Source organism: Spermophilus citellus (genome assembly GCF_964194105.1).
Source record: "Spermophilus citellus genome assembly, chromosome: 3".
NCBI classification, from domain to species: Eukaryota; Metazoa; Chordata; class Mammalia; order Rodentia; family Sciuridae; genus Spermophilus; species Spermophilus citellus.
Window position 1 is genome coordinate 134,974,111 of NC_138184.1, and position 19,647 is coordinate 134,993,757.

Sequence of the window (19,647 nt, forward strand, 5' to 3'; positions counted from 1 at the left end):
AATAGGCTCTTCTCTCCCGAGGAATCTTGTTGAATATGAAAGGGTTTCTCCATTTCATAGTTGTTACAGTTTAGAGATAAGGTATCTTCCAAAAGCTCATATGTGAAAAAATGCATGAAATTTTAGAGCGAAATGATTGGGTTATGAGAGTTTTAGCTTAATCATTGCATTAATCCCCTGAGAGGGATTAATTGGGTGGTAACTGTAAGGTAGGTAGGGTGTGGCTGGAGGAGGTGGCTCATTGGGAATGTGCCTTTGGGGTTTATATCTGCTTCTTGGTGGGATATCCTGAGCTGTTTCCCTCTACCACACCCCTCTGTCAGGATGTCTTTCCTCACCTTGGGCCCAGAGCAATGGAGCTCGCCTTCTAAGGATTGGGGTCTTTTGTTCACAGCAATGAAAAAGCTGACTCAAACAATAGTGCTTCTTGTTTTGCTTTGGATTCACCTCAGTTTGGCCCATGCAGGGGAGCACTACACTCAAGAAAAGGCTGCCAGCCACATATGAGTCAGCAGCCAGAGCCATTATGGTGGAAACTTATGAACTTGGCCTCTAAAAATAAAGAAGCTTTGATGAAAGAAGTCATCCATCTCACACTCTATCTCCCATGTGGCCTACGCTGCTTAGTAAAGAAGGGGACTTAATGCACATACCTATTAGGTAGCTACCTCCACCCAACAAGTACTTATGATTTTACTCTTCTGTTACATCATCATATGTCACCCACAGTTAGTTAGTAGGTTCTGCATTTCAAAATACTTAAGAGAACAGAGCTCCGGCTGCTGAATGAGACTCAGGATAGTCAAAGTAAAGGAAAGTGAAGTACAGGGACTTCATGAGACTCCCAAGGCTTGCAAACTCAGGGGTGTCTCATCCCACTGTCTCCATCTTGTCCCTTGACTGTAGATGCCCCAGCCTGGCTACATGCAACTGAACTTCCCAAGTCACTGGCATTATGAAGCTTGGAACTGTGAGGCTGCTGTGAAACAGCCTAGTATGTCTGGTAGTAAATATACTTTGTTTCAGAAATATGGGAATGGTTCTGATCTTCCTAGGACAGTCTTGTCTTAGACTTAGTCCCAGCAGCAGAGGGAAGAAAATCAAAATTAAAGTGGTATATACTTCATAGTACTTACTTTAATTGTTCTCTGGATTCTCATCTTCTCCAAACACTCTACTAATGGCCTCTGATGCCTCGAGGGTATTTGATGCTCCATGGACAGCATTTTTCAAAATATTTATTCCAAATCTGGCTCGGATGGATTCTGGGGACAGTAATCTTGCTTCCTCTGGGTCAACTGTACCTATCAATCTTCTCCATTCTGCAATAGCATTCCACCTTGTCAGAACCATGATCAAAGATGGGCCCCTGCAAATAACAACACTTTAGGAAGATATGTGCTGCTTGCAACAGAGCAGATGACATACATGGCTAAAGTCTAAATGTCACAGGCCCATCCACAGAGCTATTCTTTATCCTTTGCCCTAATAAGTATGACTTTGGGTTTTCCTTTTTTCATGTTTCCCTCATCCAACAGGTTTTTGTGCTAGATGAGTGTTGTACTTTAATTCTAGAGAATACCTGTCAATAGATTCATTATTTTTGCTACTCTAGAGACACTCTCACTGACCCAGAATTTGTTGCTTTGTGGTTGTCCTTAAGCTTTTAGCTCTTCCAAGGATTGCTAATACTCCAGAAAGCCACATTGCTCAGGTACCCTCATTCCCAGAGTAGACTATATCCAGTGACTCAGTCAATGTGAGAGTACAAAGGCCTGGTCATCTCCTTCACAACACAGAACAGCTGGGCCTCTATCCTGTCAACAGAGGCTGTGTCAGTCTGCACTGTACCTTGACTTTTCTTTCTTTTGCATCCTGTTTCTTTCTAGCCCCACCTACACGGTGCCCTTAATAAACAACCTGAACTCTGATGCTTCCAGGGAATAGAACCTGCAACAGAATTCAAAGTTAGTTTTGTTTTCTAAACTGTGATGGTATAGGTACTCAAAGTCTCTAGGTTTCTTTTTATTATTTGTATCTAATGACAACTTACATATTGGCCAACATTTTGTTGGAACTCTGTAAATTTTGTCTTTCTCTATCAACAAAATGACAGTCACTGACAAATGTTCAGGGACTGCAAAGGGGAGATAACTCATTTAAAACTGAGAAAGCATTCTGAACTTTGAAGCCTAATAAGTATGTGCATATGTGTGCATGTGTGTAGGTGTTTCTCCAATTTTTTTTTAACTCAAGGTGAATGGACATGGTTTTTCGGATAATTATGAGCTCTGTGTAAAAGGGAATTCTGTGGAACATCATTCTGGAGTAGAGATTCCCTGGGGCCTATCCAAACTCTAGTTTTGTGATTGTGAACAAACCCAGCCCTGGGCCTCTGTTCTCTCATAATCAAAGTTGAAATTCTAGTAAAATTATGACATAGAGTTGTCATAGAATCTAATGAGATATTAAGTATAAGTAGGTTAGAAGTAGGCCTGGAATTAAGTGAACATTCAAAAAATGTTAACCTTTAATTCTTGTGGAATGCCTAATGAAGCTGTGTGTTGCCAGAAACAGATCCACCACGTGGAAGAAGGATATTACAAAGCAACATATTTATTCTTATAATATTTACATATATATAACATTATTAATTATATAATATTATATATAATATTACATATAATTATATATATATATATATATATATATATATATACACACACACACACTACATATCATAAACTTACTCAGCTAATGTTGCCAACACATCTTTATAAAACTCTTTTTTTTCTATTCGGAAATAAACTTTTTTTGCCTCTTCTGGAGTTAGGACTATTTCCTTCAACTGAGTCAGTTCAAATCCTGAATCCTTGATGATCTTCAGGATGATCTCTAGGGGAAGCAAATATTTGGTTATATTGCAGATTGTTCCACTATTGCTCCATAGATCGAAATAATAGAGGAAAATAATAGTTTCACTTGCATATTGTGGTTTAAGAAGTCAAATCTGAGCCAAATTAAATTAGATTTTAAAGTCACCAAATTGTTACTCAGGAGAGTGTTAAGACATGAATGTATATGTTTAATCCAGAAACCACCTGGGGCCCTAGAGAACTAACAAAAAGGAGAAGAAGGAACCCTGCCAGACTGCTAAGAATAAAGATGTGTTTTCATCTCCGTGGTATAAATGCCCATGAATTTCTTCCTGGAATTGTGTTGAAGTGATGTCTCCTGAAAAGTTAGGTGGTCAGTGTAGGAAGTAAAGTGAATCTTATTAAAATTTCACAATGGCCTTAATATTGAGGACTGCATTCTGGAGACAAAGGACAGAAAGGCACAGTTAAAGTATTCTAAGCAGGACTAAGTTCTGATTTATTCTCCAGGAAGTCAATTTTCTTTGCAGTATGGAGGATGAATTAGGGTGGCAGAGGTGGATGTGGCCTTGTGTGTTCAAGGCATCCGTTCTCTGAAAAAAAAAAAGCAGCATGTTGGAAAATAAAAGTTGATTTCTATACTTGGTAATAAGCAGAAAGGAAGAAAGTGGCTGAGGTCCTAGATAGAAGGGAATATTGAAAGAGACATAGATCCACCCTCTGCCAAGGCCTACCTGATACAAAAACTACTCATCATACAAATCTGACAGAACATTCTGAACTGAGAAGCTGAGAAAGGTAAACCCAAAGTCTCTTTAACTCTTAGTGAACCACATAAAGGAGATTGTGCAGGCAGGTCCAACATGCAATAATAAATGCTACCTAAACTCCCCAAAGAGATCAAATTAAAATCAATTTTGTGATTAACAGTATTTTTCTTCCCCCAGCAAAGGAAGGAAGAAGGAAGTACCAGTAGATAGCAGGTAGCAGCGAAAGGTCAACAAAACAAAAGACATCATAACACAACACTCTAATGTGAATCGAGACGTTTGCACATGAAAACACCATGAATCAAAAATTTGAAACAGTTAATCAAAAAGTAGATGTAAAATAAAAGCTAACTGCATTCAAGAAAGAAATCAAAGGAAAAGATAAAAACATCATGGAAATAGAGACCAAATTAAATGAGGGCTAGTGAATATGTGACAGAGAGAACAGGAATAAAATTAGTTAAAAGAGGGAAAATCGAATAAAGAATGAAAAGATGATAAAAGGGAAAGTAATGGATATAGAGGTTAGAGGTTAGGCAAAAATAAGCTTATATACTTGTGTGTGTGTGTGTGTGTGTGTGTGTGTGTGTGTACATATGTGCATGTATGTGTATGTGTGTGTACAAAATTAAATATTATGTATTTATTTTTAAAATTTTATCTTGTCATACCAAAAGAAAAGAAAATGCAAGTTATGACAGGGAATCTCCTGTTATTTCCAGTGAAGTCCTTAAGGAAAAAAAAATCAGAAGAAAGAAAGAAAGTTGACATTTGAAACTGTAAGTCATGGTAGATTTAGGACAGCAGTTTAGAGGAAGGCTGAATTCCTAGTTGCTCCATTGATAACAATTCAACCATCAGAAGTACTACTCCTCAGTGAGGTGGGTAAAGATGGATTTTATTAAAATCTATATTAGACAGTCAGAATGTCTTAGAGACTCAGACTCAGACTCTTTCTTCTCCTTCTAACAACCAAATTCTATCATTATCTCTTTCTCTCTTGCTTTACCTTGTTCTTCCTATTTTTTTCTCTTCCTTCCTTATAACTATCACCTTCTATATCTCCTCTGAATTCTCTGTTCACTTTTTTGAAAATCTAAACTCTTTTCTACCTTCCTACCACATTTTCTCTTCTTCTAATTAGCTGTATTTTATCATCTTTTAGAATTGGTTTATATAACTCCTGCCTCTACTATTAATATTAATGAAATTATTACTGTGGTGGATGACCTACTTGATACCTGCTGGTTGCTTTAAAGCCAGATCTAGTTTTTTTTTTAACTATTGAAAAATAGTTAATCCCATCATTCCTGTTTTTTTTTCTTTCTTTTTTTTTTTGTGTGTGTGGTAATTAGTGTTGTAGATGTCATGGTAGAATCTGGATATTTATTTTAATGCTATATGGTGTTTGCACCATATAGTTTGTCTTGCCCTTTTCTAGGTACTGGGAACCTACAGGGACACTACAAATTCACCAGGTAGAGACTCTGCTGTTGAACTAAACCAATTTTCATACACAAATTAATGATACTCAATCCTCAGCTATGTGTTAATACAAATAGAAGAGATAAAAACATAAACAAATGACCAGGCCCCAAGTGGAGGCAGACAGGGGTGGGCCCCCAGGTCCCACTATGGACATCTACTGCTACAACAAAAACAGAGAATTAATGCAAAGACTATGGATATCAAGGGTTCTAACCCTAGATCACTGTAGGACTTTGGCAAGGGCAGATTGTGCCCTAAAAAAGCCTACACATAAGAGCAGAAGACAAATACCTCACAACAGATGCATAAAACCCAACATAGGAATACAAGAAATATGGAAAAGCAAGCTAACACAACATCCAGTAAAGCTCATATTTCACCAGTAACTGACCCCAAAGATATTGATTGAAGTAGATGAAACATCAAATAAGGAATTCAAAAGAATCATTACAAAGATGACCAATGAATTCCAAGAGAATATTGAAAAACAACTGAATGAATTAAGAAGTCAATACAGAACATGAAGGAGAAATCCTATCGGGAGATAGAAATATTGAAAAAGGTCAGAAATCCTGGAAATGAAACACACTATAAATAAAAAGTTCGGCTGAAAATCTCTCTAATTGAGTAGACCATGCTGAAGGCAGAATCTCAGAGCTGTAAGAAAAAGTAATCAGCCTTGAATATTCAGATACTATTAAAGAAAATGAGTAATCATGATCAGAATTTACAAGAACTTTGAGTCTACATTGAGAGATCAAATTTAAGAGCCACTGGACTTGAGAAGTGTTCTGAGATTCAAACTAAGGGAACTGATAACCTCTTCAGGTAAATAATGACAGAGAATTCTCCAAAAACTTGAGAATGAGATGGAAATCCAGATACTGGAGGCATTCAGAATCCCAAATAGGCAAGATCACTAAAGAACCTCTCCACAACATATTGTAATTAAAATGCCTAGCATACAAAACAAGGATAGAATTTTTAAATCCCCAAGACAAAAATGTCAGGTTACATTTAGAGGCAAGCCTATCAGTATCACTTCCAATTTCTCTGCACAAACTCTAGAAGCCAGAAGGGCTTGAAATGATATGCTCCAACTCCTGAAAGAAAATAACTGTCAACCAAGACTGCCACATCTAGCAAAGCTATCCTTCAAGATCAAAATGGAAATAAAAACCTTCCAAGATAAGCAGAAACTAGAATTTATGACACCTAAACTTGCACTACCAAACTTATATAACAAAATGCTTCACACAGAAGAAATCAAAAACAAACCCCAGAGTGTAAAAATGAAGAAATCATATTGAGGAGTAGCAAAGCAAATGAGAAATAAGACCAAATTAAACATTACAAATAAATCAAAATGGCAGTAATTAATGAATAGCTCTGTAATAACATTGAACATAAATAGTCTCAACTCTCCAATTGAAAGACACAGGCTATCAGAATGGATTAAAGAAACAAGACCCAACTGTATGCTATTTTAAAGAGATACACTTTAGGGGCAAATACAATCACAGGCTAAAAGTGAAAAGGTGGAAATGGATATACAAGGGGAGTAGAACCTAAAAAACAAACAAACAAACAACAACAACAAAAAAACAGAAGTAGCAACTCTCAAATCTGACAAAGCAGACTACAAACCAAAATTAATCAGAAGAGATAAAGAAAGTCACTTCAGACAGGTGAATGGAGAAATCAAAAAATATGTAGCTAATTACACAGCAGACATTACTCAAACTGAAGCCCCACAGAGACTCCAGTACAATAATACTGGTGATTTCAACATACCTCTCTCACATTAGATAGATCATCCTGATGTAAACCTCAGTAAAGACTCTTTGGACATGAAAAATATTATAACTCAAATGGACTGAACAAATATCTGTAGATTTTTTCATCCAACAACAAATGAATACGTTTTTTTCTCAGAAACTCATGAAACCTTCTTCAAAATAGATCATATTTCAAGTCTCAAAGAACTCTGAGCAAATACAAGAAAAACTGATATAATTCCTTGTATATTATCAGATCATAATGGAATAAAATTAGAAATCAAAACAATACCCTGCAGAAACTATGTAAACACATGGAGATTGAACACTTTGGAATGATGAATAGATGGAAGCATAAATCAAGGGAGAAGTTTAAAAATTCTTAGACTCTAATAAGAATAATGATACAATATATCAGAATCATTGAAACAATAAAAAGGCAGTTCTAAGAGGAAAGTTTATAGCTATGAGTTCCTACATAGAAAATCAGAAAGATTCCATATAAAAAACCTAATGATACATCTCAAGACCCTCAAAAGGAAAGAACAAACCAATTCCAAAAGCCGTAGAAAGAAGGAAATAATTAAGATCTGAGCTGAAATCAATGAAATTGAGAATAAAAAAACAATATGAAGGATCAAAATGAAACAGAGTTGATTCTTTGAAAATATAAATAAGATTGATAAGCCCTTAACCAAACTAGTCAACAGAAAAAGAGAGAAAGTCCAAAGTAATAAAGTTAGAGATGAAAATGGAGACATCACCACAGACATCACAGAAATCAAGAGGAGTATGAGGGACAATTTTGAAAAATTATACTTCAAAAATTGGAAAACCTAGAGGAAATGGATACATTCTATCAAATCTTTAAAGAAGAATGAATGCCAATGCACCTCAAATTATTCCATAAAACTGAAAGGGATGAAACACTTCCAAATTCATTCTATGAAGCCAATATCACACTCATACCAAAACTACATAAGAACACATTAAGGAAAAAAAAACTACAGAAGAATATCCCTTATTAACTTACATGCAAAAAAATAGATAATAAAATATTAGCAAGTTATGTTCAACAAAATGTTAAGAAGATTGTGTGCTATGACCATGTTGGTTTTATTCCTGAGATGCAAGGATGGTTTAACATACACAAATCAAGAAATGTAATTCATCACATAAATAGAACTAGGACAAAAAGCAATTAGTTATTTTGGTAGATGCAAAAAAAAAGGTCTTTGACCAAATTCAGCACCTATTCATGATAAAATACTGAAGAAATGATGGAAAAAAGGAACTTAACCTCAATATCATAAAGGACATATATGAAAAACCTAAAGCCAGCCTCATAGCAAATGGGTAAAAACTCAAAAGCATTTCCTTTAAAATCTGGGACAAGACAAAGATGTCCATATTAAATACTTCCATTTAATATTACACTAGAAATTCTAGCCAGAAGAATTAGGCATGAAAAGGCAATAAAAAGGATACAAATATGAAAGGAAAAAGTCAAATTATCACGATTACAGGTGATATAATCCTATACCTTGATGATAAAAAAAAAGACTCCATCAAAAGACTACATAGAGCTAATAAACCATTTGGCAAAGTAGCAGGTTACAAAATCAGCATACAAAAATCAGTAGCATTCCTATATACCAAGAACAAATCTTTTGAGAAAGAGATCAGATAAATAATACAATTCCATTCACAATAGCCTCAAAAAATTACACAGGAAGAAATATAACCAAGAAGCTGAAAGATCTCTACAATAAAAAACTATAGAAAATTGAAGAAAGAAATTTAAAAAGACCTCAGAAGATGGAAAGACCTCCCATGTTCATTGATAGGCAGAATTAAATTATTAAAATGTCCATAAAACAAAAAAGCAATATACAGGTTCAAATACAATTCCCATCAAAATACCAATGAAATTATTCACAGAACTAGAAAATATAGTCCTAAAATTCATTTGGAAGAATAAAAGACTCAGAATAGCCAAAGCAATTCTAAACCCAAAAGGCAATGCTGGAAGCATCACAATACCTGTCTTCACACCATACTACAAAGCTATAATATCAAAAAGTTCATGATACTGGTATAAAAACAGACATAGAGACAAACCCACACATCTACACTCATCTGATCCTTGAAAAAAGTGCCCCAAACATACATTGGAGAAATGACAAATGGTACTGAGAAAACTGGTTATCCATATGTAGAATAATGAAACTAGACTCTCATTTCTCATCCTGCACAAAAATAAACTTAAAATGAAGAAAAGACCTAGTTTTTAGACATGAACTTTGCAACTCCTAGAAGAAAACATAAGGTCAACACTCCAACATAATGGCACAGGCAATGATTTCTCAATAGGACCCCCAAAGCTCAGGAAATAATGCCTAGAGTTAAAAATGGGATGGCATCAAATTTAAAAGCTTCTGCAGAGCAAAAGAAATTATTAGAAATGTAAAGAGAGAACCTACAGAATGGGAGAAAATCTTTGCTAGCTACTCTTCTGACAGAGGGTTAATATGTAGAATACATAAGGAACTAAAAAAAATGTTATATCAAGTATCTCAATTTAAAAAATGGACAAAAAATTAAACATTCAAAAGAAGAAATACAAATGGCCAATAAATATATATAAAAATGCTCAATATTAGCAGTCACCATTATGAATCAGAACTACAAGAGAAATAAAAACATACTAAAAATAGGTAACTAGGGGCTGGGGTAGTGGCTCAGTGGTAGAGCATACAGCTAGCAAGTGCAAGGTCCTGGGTTCTATCCTCAGCATCACATAAAATAAATAAATAAATGAACAAATAAAATAAAGGTATTGTGTCCAACTACAACTAAAAATAAATATTAAAAAATAAGTAATTAATGTATTGCCAACAGATCTAGAGAGATAAAGGTGAGGAAAAATAAAGTAAGGGTATCAAGCATGAATCAAACAACCAGTAAAGTAGGGATTATATTCAAACTTTGCACCATGAAAATAGAGAACATCCCCTCTCACACATACAGAAGATTCACAAGCATTTACCAGATGGCAATTAAATGAAACCACAACAATTTCAGTAAAGAAATAAGGGGGAAAATTCTCTAATCACAACACACTGAAGTAAGACATCAATAAAAGATAGAATTTCTCTTTCATTAGAATAATTTGGTTAAAAACATCTATTTTCAAAAAGTAAACTGATTTATTGAATGACTTGAAGATCCAAAGGAAAACTCAAGCCAAAATTGAAAAATTTCTAAAATCTAATAATAATGAAAATACTATGCAACAGAAACTGTGGCTTTGATTCAGTAAAAGTAACAGGAAAATGTATAACCTTAAAAACTTATATTGGGCTGGGGATGTGGCTCAAGCGGTAGCGGGCTCACCTGGCAGGCACGGGGCACTGGGTTCAATCCTCAGCACCACATAAAAATAAAATAAAGATGTTGTGTCCACTCAAAACTAAAAAATAAACATTAAAAAATTCTCTCTCTTAAAAAATTATTTAAAAAATCAATAAAAATAAAGGGATAAAAGTGAATGAATTATATATTTAACTTTAAAAAACTAGAAGAACATAAAATTTTAAATAATACTAAGAAATAAAAGAAAGGAAATAATGAAGATAAGATAAAAAGAGAACTCATAAATAAATCAAATTCTTGTTTGAAAGACAACAAAGTAAGAAATGGCAAGGTAACAGTCTTTTAAACAGAGGAAATAGGAGAAGAAGAAATTACTCAGCAAACTTGATAAGGATGGAATAGATAATTTCCTAGGAAAATTTAATTTTGTGAAATTAATTCCAGGGGAGATAGAAAGTTTAAATAGATCAATTTCCATAAAATGGAGAAAAACAACAGGTCAAAATGTCCACAGGAAAATTCTAACAACCCTTCAAATGTCAATTCCAGTGCTGCTTAAACTCTTTCAGAATACTGAAAATATGTTCATTTTATGAAGTATTCCACTATTACCTAAATTTGATAAAACTTGCACAAAAAAATTTAAAAGAAATACCAAGCTCACTTTTAAGTTTTAGTGCAAAAAAAAATACCAAATGAATTGTAAGCAAATATAACAGAAAAGCATATCTGAAAATGCATCATGACTTAGGTGAGATTTATAAGGAATGAAAAGATAGCTCAATATTAGGAATACCCTTGCTATCATCTTCAGTGTGAATATACATATGGAGAGGAATATCATCATTTAGGTCAACTCTGCAATGAAATTCAAAAAAATTTCTTGTTGTTTTTGTTTGTTCGTTTGTTCTTTTGGTGCTGAGAATCAAATCCAGGATCTCACATATTCTAAACACATGCTCTACCACTGAACTATACCTCCAGTCCAGTGTAATTTTTGACTACAAGAGAGACATAGAAGAATGGGGTGGGGGGGGCAGAAGAGACAAAGAAAAACAGAAAATGAGAGAAATACAGAGCTGAGGTTATGATAAAGTGCACATGCAAACATGACAAAGTCAATTGCTGAACCTAGATGGAGGGATTTGTATAGTAATTGCATTATTCTTATAACTTTTCTATAGTTACAAAATTTTCACAAATTTTGGAAGAAAAATTCATGCATTCACTTTTATTTTAAAATGCTTACCTCTTTGTTCATGTGTTACATGAGGCTTAATCAATGCTAAAGTGCTCTGAAGAGGAAAGAAATACTCTATATCCCTTTGAGCAATTTCGCTGGAATTGCTTCCATACAACTGGTTGAAAGGCAGTCCATCCATTGCAAACCGAGCACATAAACTTTGAAAAAAGAAGTCAAGTTAAAAAAAAAACTAATATAATAGTGCCACATGATTTAACACCATTTATGTAAGTTGTTCAAAAGCTATCAAGAAACTGCAACACATCTGGATCTAGGTACTCTGACACAGGAAGTCATTATATAGTGGCATGGGCCATGCTATTTCCTTTCAAATATAGAACAATCATTAGGAATAAAGGAGGTAATCATTTAAATCATCATGGTAATGGATATTGCTAGATAAATATGAAAGAAGGAATGGATACTCTGCCTAGTGAAAAAGCCCAGATCCTATAGAATCCTGGTTGCATTATTTTTTAACTGTGTGATACTGGGCAGTGAGTAAACTACTCTGTGCTTCATTGTCTCAAAACTTTTAGAAGGTGGTTTTGGGGATGCAGTCAAATGGTGATTTGAAACATATGGTGCATACATTCATGCATATGGTGCGTGAATTCTTAATATTTCTTCCCCTGCTCTCCAGGAAATATTATTAAGAATTAGATGGCATCTGACTTTATGCCAAAGGATAACAAATTATTAACATTGAATCCAGGAGATACTACAATAGAATCCTCCAGGTAAGTAAGCACAGCATTAAAAGAGGAGCATATGGTACAGCTTTGTAGAAAGAGGCTGAGTGATGTCAACTACACTGGAGAATCCATGTTGGGTTGCAGCATTTATTCTGCTTTTGCTTCCATTCCTAAGCAAGATTATGGGTCTCAGAAATCAATTATTGTTCCTGAGTTCTGTCAGTTGTCTTCGTTATCTGTCTCTCTATTGATGCTTAGTTCAGCAAAGGAGACTCTTTCTGCCCATCTAAATTTCTGCCCTTAAAAAATCAGTCCTGAGCAGCCAACTCAACAAAATCCAACTCTGCTGAATAATATCCTTTCCTGCTCAGAATGATGTATGTCTTCTTTATATTGATGAAAATTGGCTTTCTTTAAGAACTTTTTGTCTTTTTTGTTTCAGTAACCCAGTCATATTTCCTTTTTGCCATATCCACTTGACCATTCCACGTGGCCCTTGGCTATTCCCACACCTCTGGTTTGAAGATAATTATTTTCCAAGTCCTCTGAAGCCTGTGATTGATGGGAATGGGGAATTTTTCACAGTGAATGACAAAAACACTGTAAGCCATTCCACAACCAGCCCCACTGTTCAGCCATTAACCATGATCGCTGGCAAAAGAGTCCGTAGAGGTAAAAGTTACTGAAGGATAGGCTACAGGGAAGAAAGGTTGAGAATGAGTGGTTGCAAGTGACATCTTTCAGATAAATCAGTACACAGAAAAGAATCTGATGACCAAGTGAAGGAAAGGGGCAGAGCTCTCTCAAAGAGTTATTTCTAAAGTAGTCCATGAGAGCTAAATAGAGCCAAGGAAACTGGAAATGGAGATATCAAAGAAAAATAATGGCCATGAACTTAGGGTATTCTCACATAATATTAGTCAAAACCTTGAGAGGGGGCAGTCACTGAGCATCTGTGCTTAGCATAAAGGTCTCTGTATTGATGTGCAACCTCCATCTTTAGAACCACATGTCTAGACCAGTTTGCCTGTGGGCATAAGCCTGTGACAACAGGAGTTTCTCTGTGGCACCATGCCTTGCATTCTATGGTACAGGTGATTGAGAGGTTCTATGGCCCTCAGCTCACACCATTTGCAGAGAGATCAATCTGTATTATCTTTGCAGTAACTGGCACTGAGGGTGGTAAAAAATGTGTCGTGTAGGAAAAGTAAGATTCAATTATATCTTACCCCATATAAATCATTTCACTTTTAAGTGATGCTTCATATGTACCTTTATTTAATATGTCAGCACATAGGTCAAGTTTGCTGTGCCTTATGAAGCATCCTTTCTCATGTACACTGGAAAGAAGAGCCTTTCTTCTCCTCAGTTAAATCCTAGCTTGAAATCAGCATGAAAAATTCAAGTGAATTGTAATTCTCTTTGTTTCCCCAAATTATACACCAAGTATGAAGTGGCAAGAGATACTATTCCTATCTTCCAGATTTTACCAAGCCCAATAGCTACGATCAATTAATATTGAAATACTGCTTGCTGCTCTGTGCCAGATACCATGCCATATGTCAACCTGATAACAGAGTTTAGTTGATTTCTAAGATTCATCAGTAAACTAACTCAGTAAATTAGAGTACATATTCAGTTAGTCATCATTATCTTGAAACTCTGTGATCATGTAAAGAGGCTGCAGTTGCCATCATATCCCTTTCTCAGAAGAACTTTATTCTAAATAGCAAGTGAGATGGATATTTCTTCTAAAAGATGACCTGTTGGTTAGGTTTTCACCTATTAGTTCCCAGTCTCAAGTCAAGCATCTCACAACCTTCTCTTGCAAAACATTGTCCAACTTCAAGCTTCTTGTGGTATAGATTTTAGGTGTCCCCCAAAAGTTCATGTGTGAGACAATGCAAGAAGGTCTGGAAGTGAAATGTTTGGGTTGTGAAAGCCTTAACTTAATCAGTGCATTAATACCCTGATAGGAATTAACTGAGTAGTAATTGTAGGCAGGTAGTAATTGTAGGCTGAAAGAGGTGGGTCATTGGGGGTGTGCCTTGAAGTTTGCATTTGTCCTGGTGAGGAGAGTTGACTCTTTCTGCTTTCTGGTGCCATGTCCCCACCTGCTTTTCTCTGCCATGTATGTCCTCTGTGTTTTTCCTCATCTTGGGCCCCAAGGAATAAATCAGCCATCTATGAATTTAGATTTGTGAAACCATGAGCCTCAAAATGAAATTTTCCTCCTCTAAAATTTTTCTTGTCAGGTCCTTTGGTCAGAAGAGAAAAAAAAAAAACTGACTAAAACAGACATTGGTACCAAGAAGTCATAGCTGCTGCTATGATTAACCTGACCATATAGTTTAGAGGATTTTGGAGCTTTTTTAAATTTGTGAGAGGATTTTTGGAAAGTTTAATGATGCAAAATGAAAAAGCTTTAGAATGTTGCTAGTGGAGATTAATGGGTGATGGTGATTATGATGGAAATTCAGAAGACCATAATGCCAACAGGAGTGTGGACAATAAAGATGGGGCTCATGAGGTTTCAGAGGAGGAATCTATTGGAAGTTGGACCAAAGTTATTCATGTTAAGTTCTGGCTAAGAAGTCGCCTATGTTTTGGCTGTGTCCTAAGACTTTCTGTGAGGCTTCATTTAAAGATGATGGGCTGATGAAGGAAATTTCTAGGCAGCACAGCCTTTGGTGTGGGGGCTGTTATGGATGTTGTTGGCAGTGCTTAGTGAAGTTTACCATGATAATCAAAAGCAGAAAGATTTGAAAAGCTTGCAGTTTGGCCAGAAAATTTGGAGTCAAATTGAGGCTAACAAGTTGTGAGGAGGAAGCTGAAGCTGCAGTAGATATCCCTATGATTAAGATATGCCTCTAACAGGGGACATTGTCCTAGCAAAGGTGCAGAAATTGAACAGAGACAAGCCAACAGAGAGGCCATGTGGACTGCAACCAGCAAAGCCTAATGTTTTCTCAAAAGGGGCAGAGCTACAAATACCCTTTGCAGAAAACATTAGGATGCCATGTGCCCTAGGTGCTGGGCATGGAGCTTCAGGACTTGTTTGCCCAGTTAGATTTTGGCATTGCTTTGGTCCCATCTCTTCTTTCAATGCACATATTTCTCCATTTTGTAATGGAAATATTGACTCTGTGCCTTTATATATCGGATATAGATATAACTTGTTTTTAATTTTTACAGGGGCTCATGCTAAGAGTTTGCGTCTCAGAGAAGACTCTGGACTTGTACTTTTGAGTGATCCTGGAACAGTTGAGAATATGGGGAACCTTGAAAATTGACTAAATAAATTTTGCATTGTGTGATGATCATGAGCTTTGAGGAGTCAGGGATAATATGTTATTATTTTGATATTAGGTGTTCCACAAAAGCTCATGCGTATGACAATTCAAGGAGGTTTAGAGGCAAAATACTTGGATTATGAGATCTTCAGTCTAATCAGTACATTAATCTCATGATAGGAATTAACTGACTGGTCACTGTAGGCAGGTAGGGTGTGACTGGAGGTAGGTCACTGGGGACATGCGTTTGGGGTTTATATTTTGTCCTCTTGAGGAGAACTCACCCCGCCCCTTTTTCCTGGTGCCATGTTCCCAGGGACTTTTCTCCTCCACACCCTTCGGCCATGATGCTCTACCTCACTTCCTCAAGCCCTGAAAAATTGAGTCAGCCATCTATGAACTAAGATGTCTGAAACTGTCACCCCCAAAATAAACTTTTATTCCTCTAATTGTTCTTGTCAGGTCTTTGGGTCACAGCAGCTAAAACAGCTGTCAAAAACAGAGCTGGTTTTGGACAGGACATTCATCATAATCTGTTTACTACTTCTTAAGGAATCGAAGGTTTTCTGAGAAGCTTCTTTTCACCAAATCTGTTCCTTTACCCTACACTAAAGTGAAATCAAATGGACCCATGAAAAAAAAATCTAAGGAACCCATGATATGAATCCTACCTCTCTGGAAAATCTTCATTGACTGCATTAACATTTGTTGGTCCCAGTAGCTTTTTCCAGTATTGTAAACCATTTTCTCTCAATAAAACAAGGAGAAGAGATGGACCACTGTTAGAAAAGAAACAACAATTAAATAAAGTGTGGTTCAGTGTCCAATGACATGTACATAATACAAATATATGTTGTTAAACAGACTAAAAACAAGTCAAAATAATTCTTTTTTTATTGGTTGTTCAAAACATTACAAAGCTCTTGACATATCATATTTCATACATTAGATTCAAGTGGGTTATGAACTCCCATTTTTACCCCAAATACAGATTGCAGAATCACATCAGTTACACATCCACATTTTTACATAATGCCCTATTAGTAACTGTTGTATTCTGCTACCTTTCCTATCCTCTACTATCCTCCCTCCCCTCGCCTCCCATCTTGAAGTGTCTGAATTTCTATTGATAGCCTTTCTTTTTTTCCCAAATATTTATTTTTTTTTAGTTGTAGTTGGACACAATACCTTTATTTTGTTTATTTTTTTTTTATGTGGTGCTGAGGATAGAACCCAGCACATGCAAAGCAAGCGCTCTGCTGCTGAGCCACAACCCCAGCCCTATTGATAGCCTTTCAAGAGTATTTTTTTAAAAGGTAAGCAGAGAAAGAAAATGAAGAGAAGACCTTTGGTTCTTTGGGAGCAGTTCTTTTGAGGCTCCTGTGCTCCTGCTGGCTTATGTACCCTTGCTGTATATCTGCTTCTGATGCTATTTCAGTTACTCTTCTAGGTATCTCAAAATTTTATAGCATACAATTCATTTCCTAGGACTGCTGATCTGTAGGACTAAGAAAGCCCAGATCAACAGTCCATTCAGACTAACCCAAGAGCCAGTGCTTTGTTTGTACCTGAATTTCTGGCGTCAGTTCAACTAGATGCCAGTAACATCTCAATGCTCTAGTAAAATCCCAGGAAAACCAGAGAAGACAAGGAGCTGAGCAGAAAACTGGGATAGTGTAAGTATTTTCAAAAAAAGTAGACTCAGAGCATGTTTGCAAAAAGAATAGAAAGCAGGGTTAAGAGAAGGCTTAAATGACTTAAAAACAAGTCACATATTTTTATAAACATGGATTCTACTTTACCTCATCATATTTTCTATAAGTTTGTCATAGTAGTCTTCATTTTCATATTCCTCACACAGCATTTGAGCTTCTTCTTTGGACAATTCTGTTTGTCTTTGAAACAGTATTTTAAAGCCTTCAGCTTCAATAACATCCAAGACCTCATCTAAATAAAAGTAATCACATAATAAGTTTCAACCTGCGTCGTAGGAACAACACATAATAGAATATCATGAGGGCAAATAATGCATTTCTTTCTCAAAGGAAATATAAAAGTTCACAAAAATAACTTCTTAGGTTTCAATTTCAGGTGAATGATGCTTCTTTTCTAAAAGAATTTTATTTGTTCTAATTAGTTATACATGGTAGCATTTTGATTCATTGTACACAAATGGAACACAACTTTTCATTTCTCTGGTTGTACATGATGTAGAGTCGCACCACACGTGCAGTCATACATGTACCAAGGGCAATGATGTTCATCTCATTCCACCATCTTTCCTGCCCCCATTCCCCCTCCCTTTCCCTCCCTCATCTTTGTGTAATCAAAGTTCCTTCATTCTCCACACACACACACACACACACACACACACACACACACTCCATTATAGATTAGCATTCACTTATCAGAGAGAATATTTGGCCTTTGGTTTTTTGGAATTGGCTTACTTAGCTTAGAATGATATTCTCCAAATCCATCCATTTACCTGCAAATGCCATAATTTTATTCTCTTTTAATGCTGAGTAATATTCCATTGTGTATATGGTTTCTTTATCCATTCATCTGTTGAAGGACATTGAGGTTGGTTCCACATTTTAGCTATTATGAACTGAGCTTCTATTGAACATTGATGTGATTATGTCAGTATAGTATGCTGATTTTAAGTCCTTTGAGTACAGACCTAGGAGTGGGATAGCTGGGTCAAAAGGTGGTTATATTTTAAGTTTTCCAAGGAATCTCCATACTCTTTTTCCATATAGGTTACACCAATTAGCAGTCCCACCAGCAATGTATGAATGTACCTTTTTCTTCACATCCTCACCAATTATTCTTGATAATTGACGTTCTTACTGGAGTGAGATGAAATCTTAGTTTTGATTTGCATTTCTCTAATTATTAGAGAAGTTGAACTTTTTTCATATATTTGTTGAATGATTGTATATCTTCTTCTGAGAAGTATCTGTTCAATTCCTTAGCCCATTTATTGGTTGGGTTTTTTTTTTTTTTGGTGTTAAGTTTTTGAGTTCTTTATATATCCTGAGATTAGTGATCTATCTGATGTGTGTGTGGTAAAAATGTGCTCCCATTCTTTAGGCTCTCTCTTCACTTCATTAATTGTTTCTTTTGCTGAGAAGAAGCTATTTAGTTTGAATCCACCACATTTATTAATTCTTGATTTTATTTCTTGCACTTTAGGAGTCTGGCTAAGGAAGTCAGAACCTAATTCAACATGATGAAGAGGGTGTCTGGTCTAATTCCTAGGTCCTGGATCCACTTTGAGTGGAGTTTTGTGCAAGGTGAGATATAGGGGTTCAATTTCATTCTGCTGCATATGAATTTCCAGTTTTCCCAGCACCATTTGCCACTGTGTGTTTTTGGTGTCTTTGTCTAGTATAATATAACTGTATTTATGTGAGTTTGTCTCAGTGTGTTCTATTCTGTATCGTGGATCTTCATGTCTATTTTGGTGCCAATACCATGCCATTTTTGTTACCATAGCTCTGTACGACAGTTTAAGTTCTAGTATTGTGATGCCTCCTGCTTTACTCTTCTTGCTAAGGATTGTTTTGGCTATTCTGGGCTTCTTATTTTCTCAAATGAATTTCATAATTGCTTTTTCTATTTCTATGAGGAATTTTGTTGGAATTTTAATTGGAATTGCATTAAATCTGTATAATGTTTTTGGTAGTATGGCCATTTTGACAATATTAATTCTGCCTATCCAAGAACATGGGAGAACTTTCCATCTTTTTTAGAGTTCTGTGGTTTTCATTGTGTAAGTCTCTTACCTCTTTTGTTAGATTGATTCTCAAGTACTTTATTTTTTTTTTAGGCTATTGTGAATGGGGTAGTTTTTCTAATTTCTCTTTCTGAGGGTTCATCACTGATGCATTTGAAATTTGTTTATTATGGAAGGTTTCTATTAGTCATCAAATCTGAAGCTTAATTTTGCTGTATATAAGATTCTTGGTTGGCATCCATTTTCTTTTAGAGCTTGGTATGTGTTGTTCCAGGATCTCCTAGGTTTGAGGGTCTAGATTGAGAAATCTCCTGAGACCTGGATTGATTTCCCCTCCCCCTATATGTAATCTGAAACTTTTCTCTTGCAGTATTTAAAATTCTATCC

General features: G+C 35.7%; 1 protein-coding gene across 1 annotated transcript in view; it reads right to left on the minus strand.

The window, feature by feature from the left end:
* Nucleotides 1-1,137: 1,137 nt before the first annotated feature.
* Nucleotides 1,138-19,647, minus strand: part of NME8 (NME/NM23 family member 8) — a gene marked incomplete at both ends in the record, with an annotated part of 67,718 nt that continues 49,208 nt past the window's right edge. The window contains 5 exons of the mRNA XM_081283281.1: nt 1,138-1,369; nt 2,751-2,895; nt 11,537-11,688; nt 16,190-16,297; nt 17,321-17,465. Coding sequence (XP_081139407.1) covers nt 1,138-1,369; nt 2,751-2,895; nt 11,537-11,688; nt 16,190-16,297; nt 17,321-17,465 — 782 coding nt within the window. The remainder of the gene's footprint in view (nt 1,370-2,750; nt 2,896-11,536; nt 11,689-16,189; nt 16,298-17,320; nt 17,466-19,647) is intronic.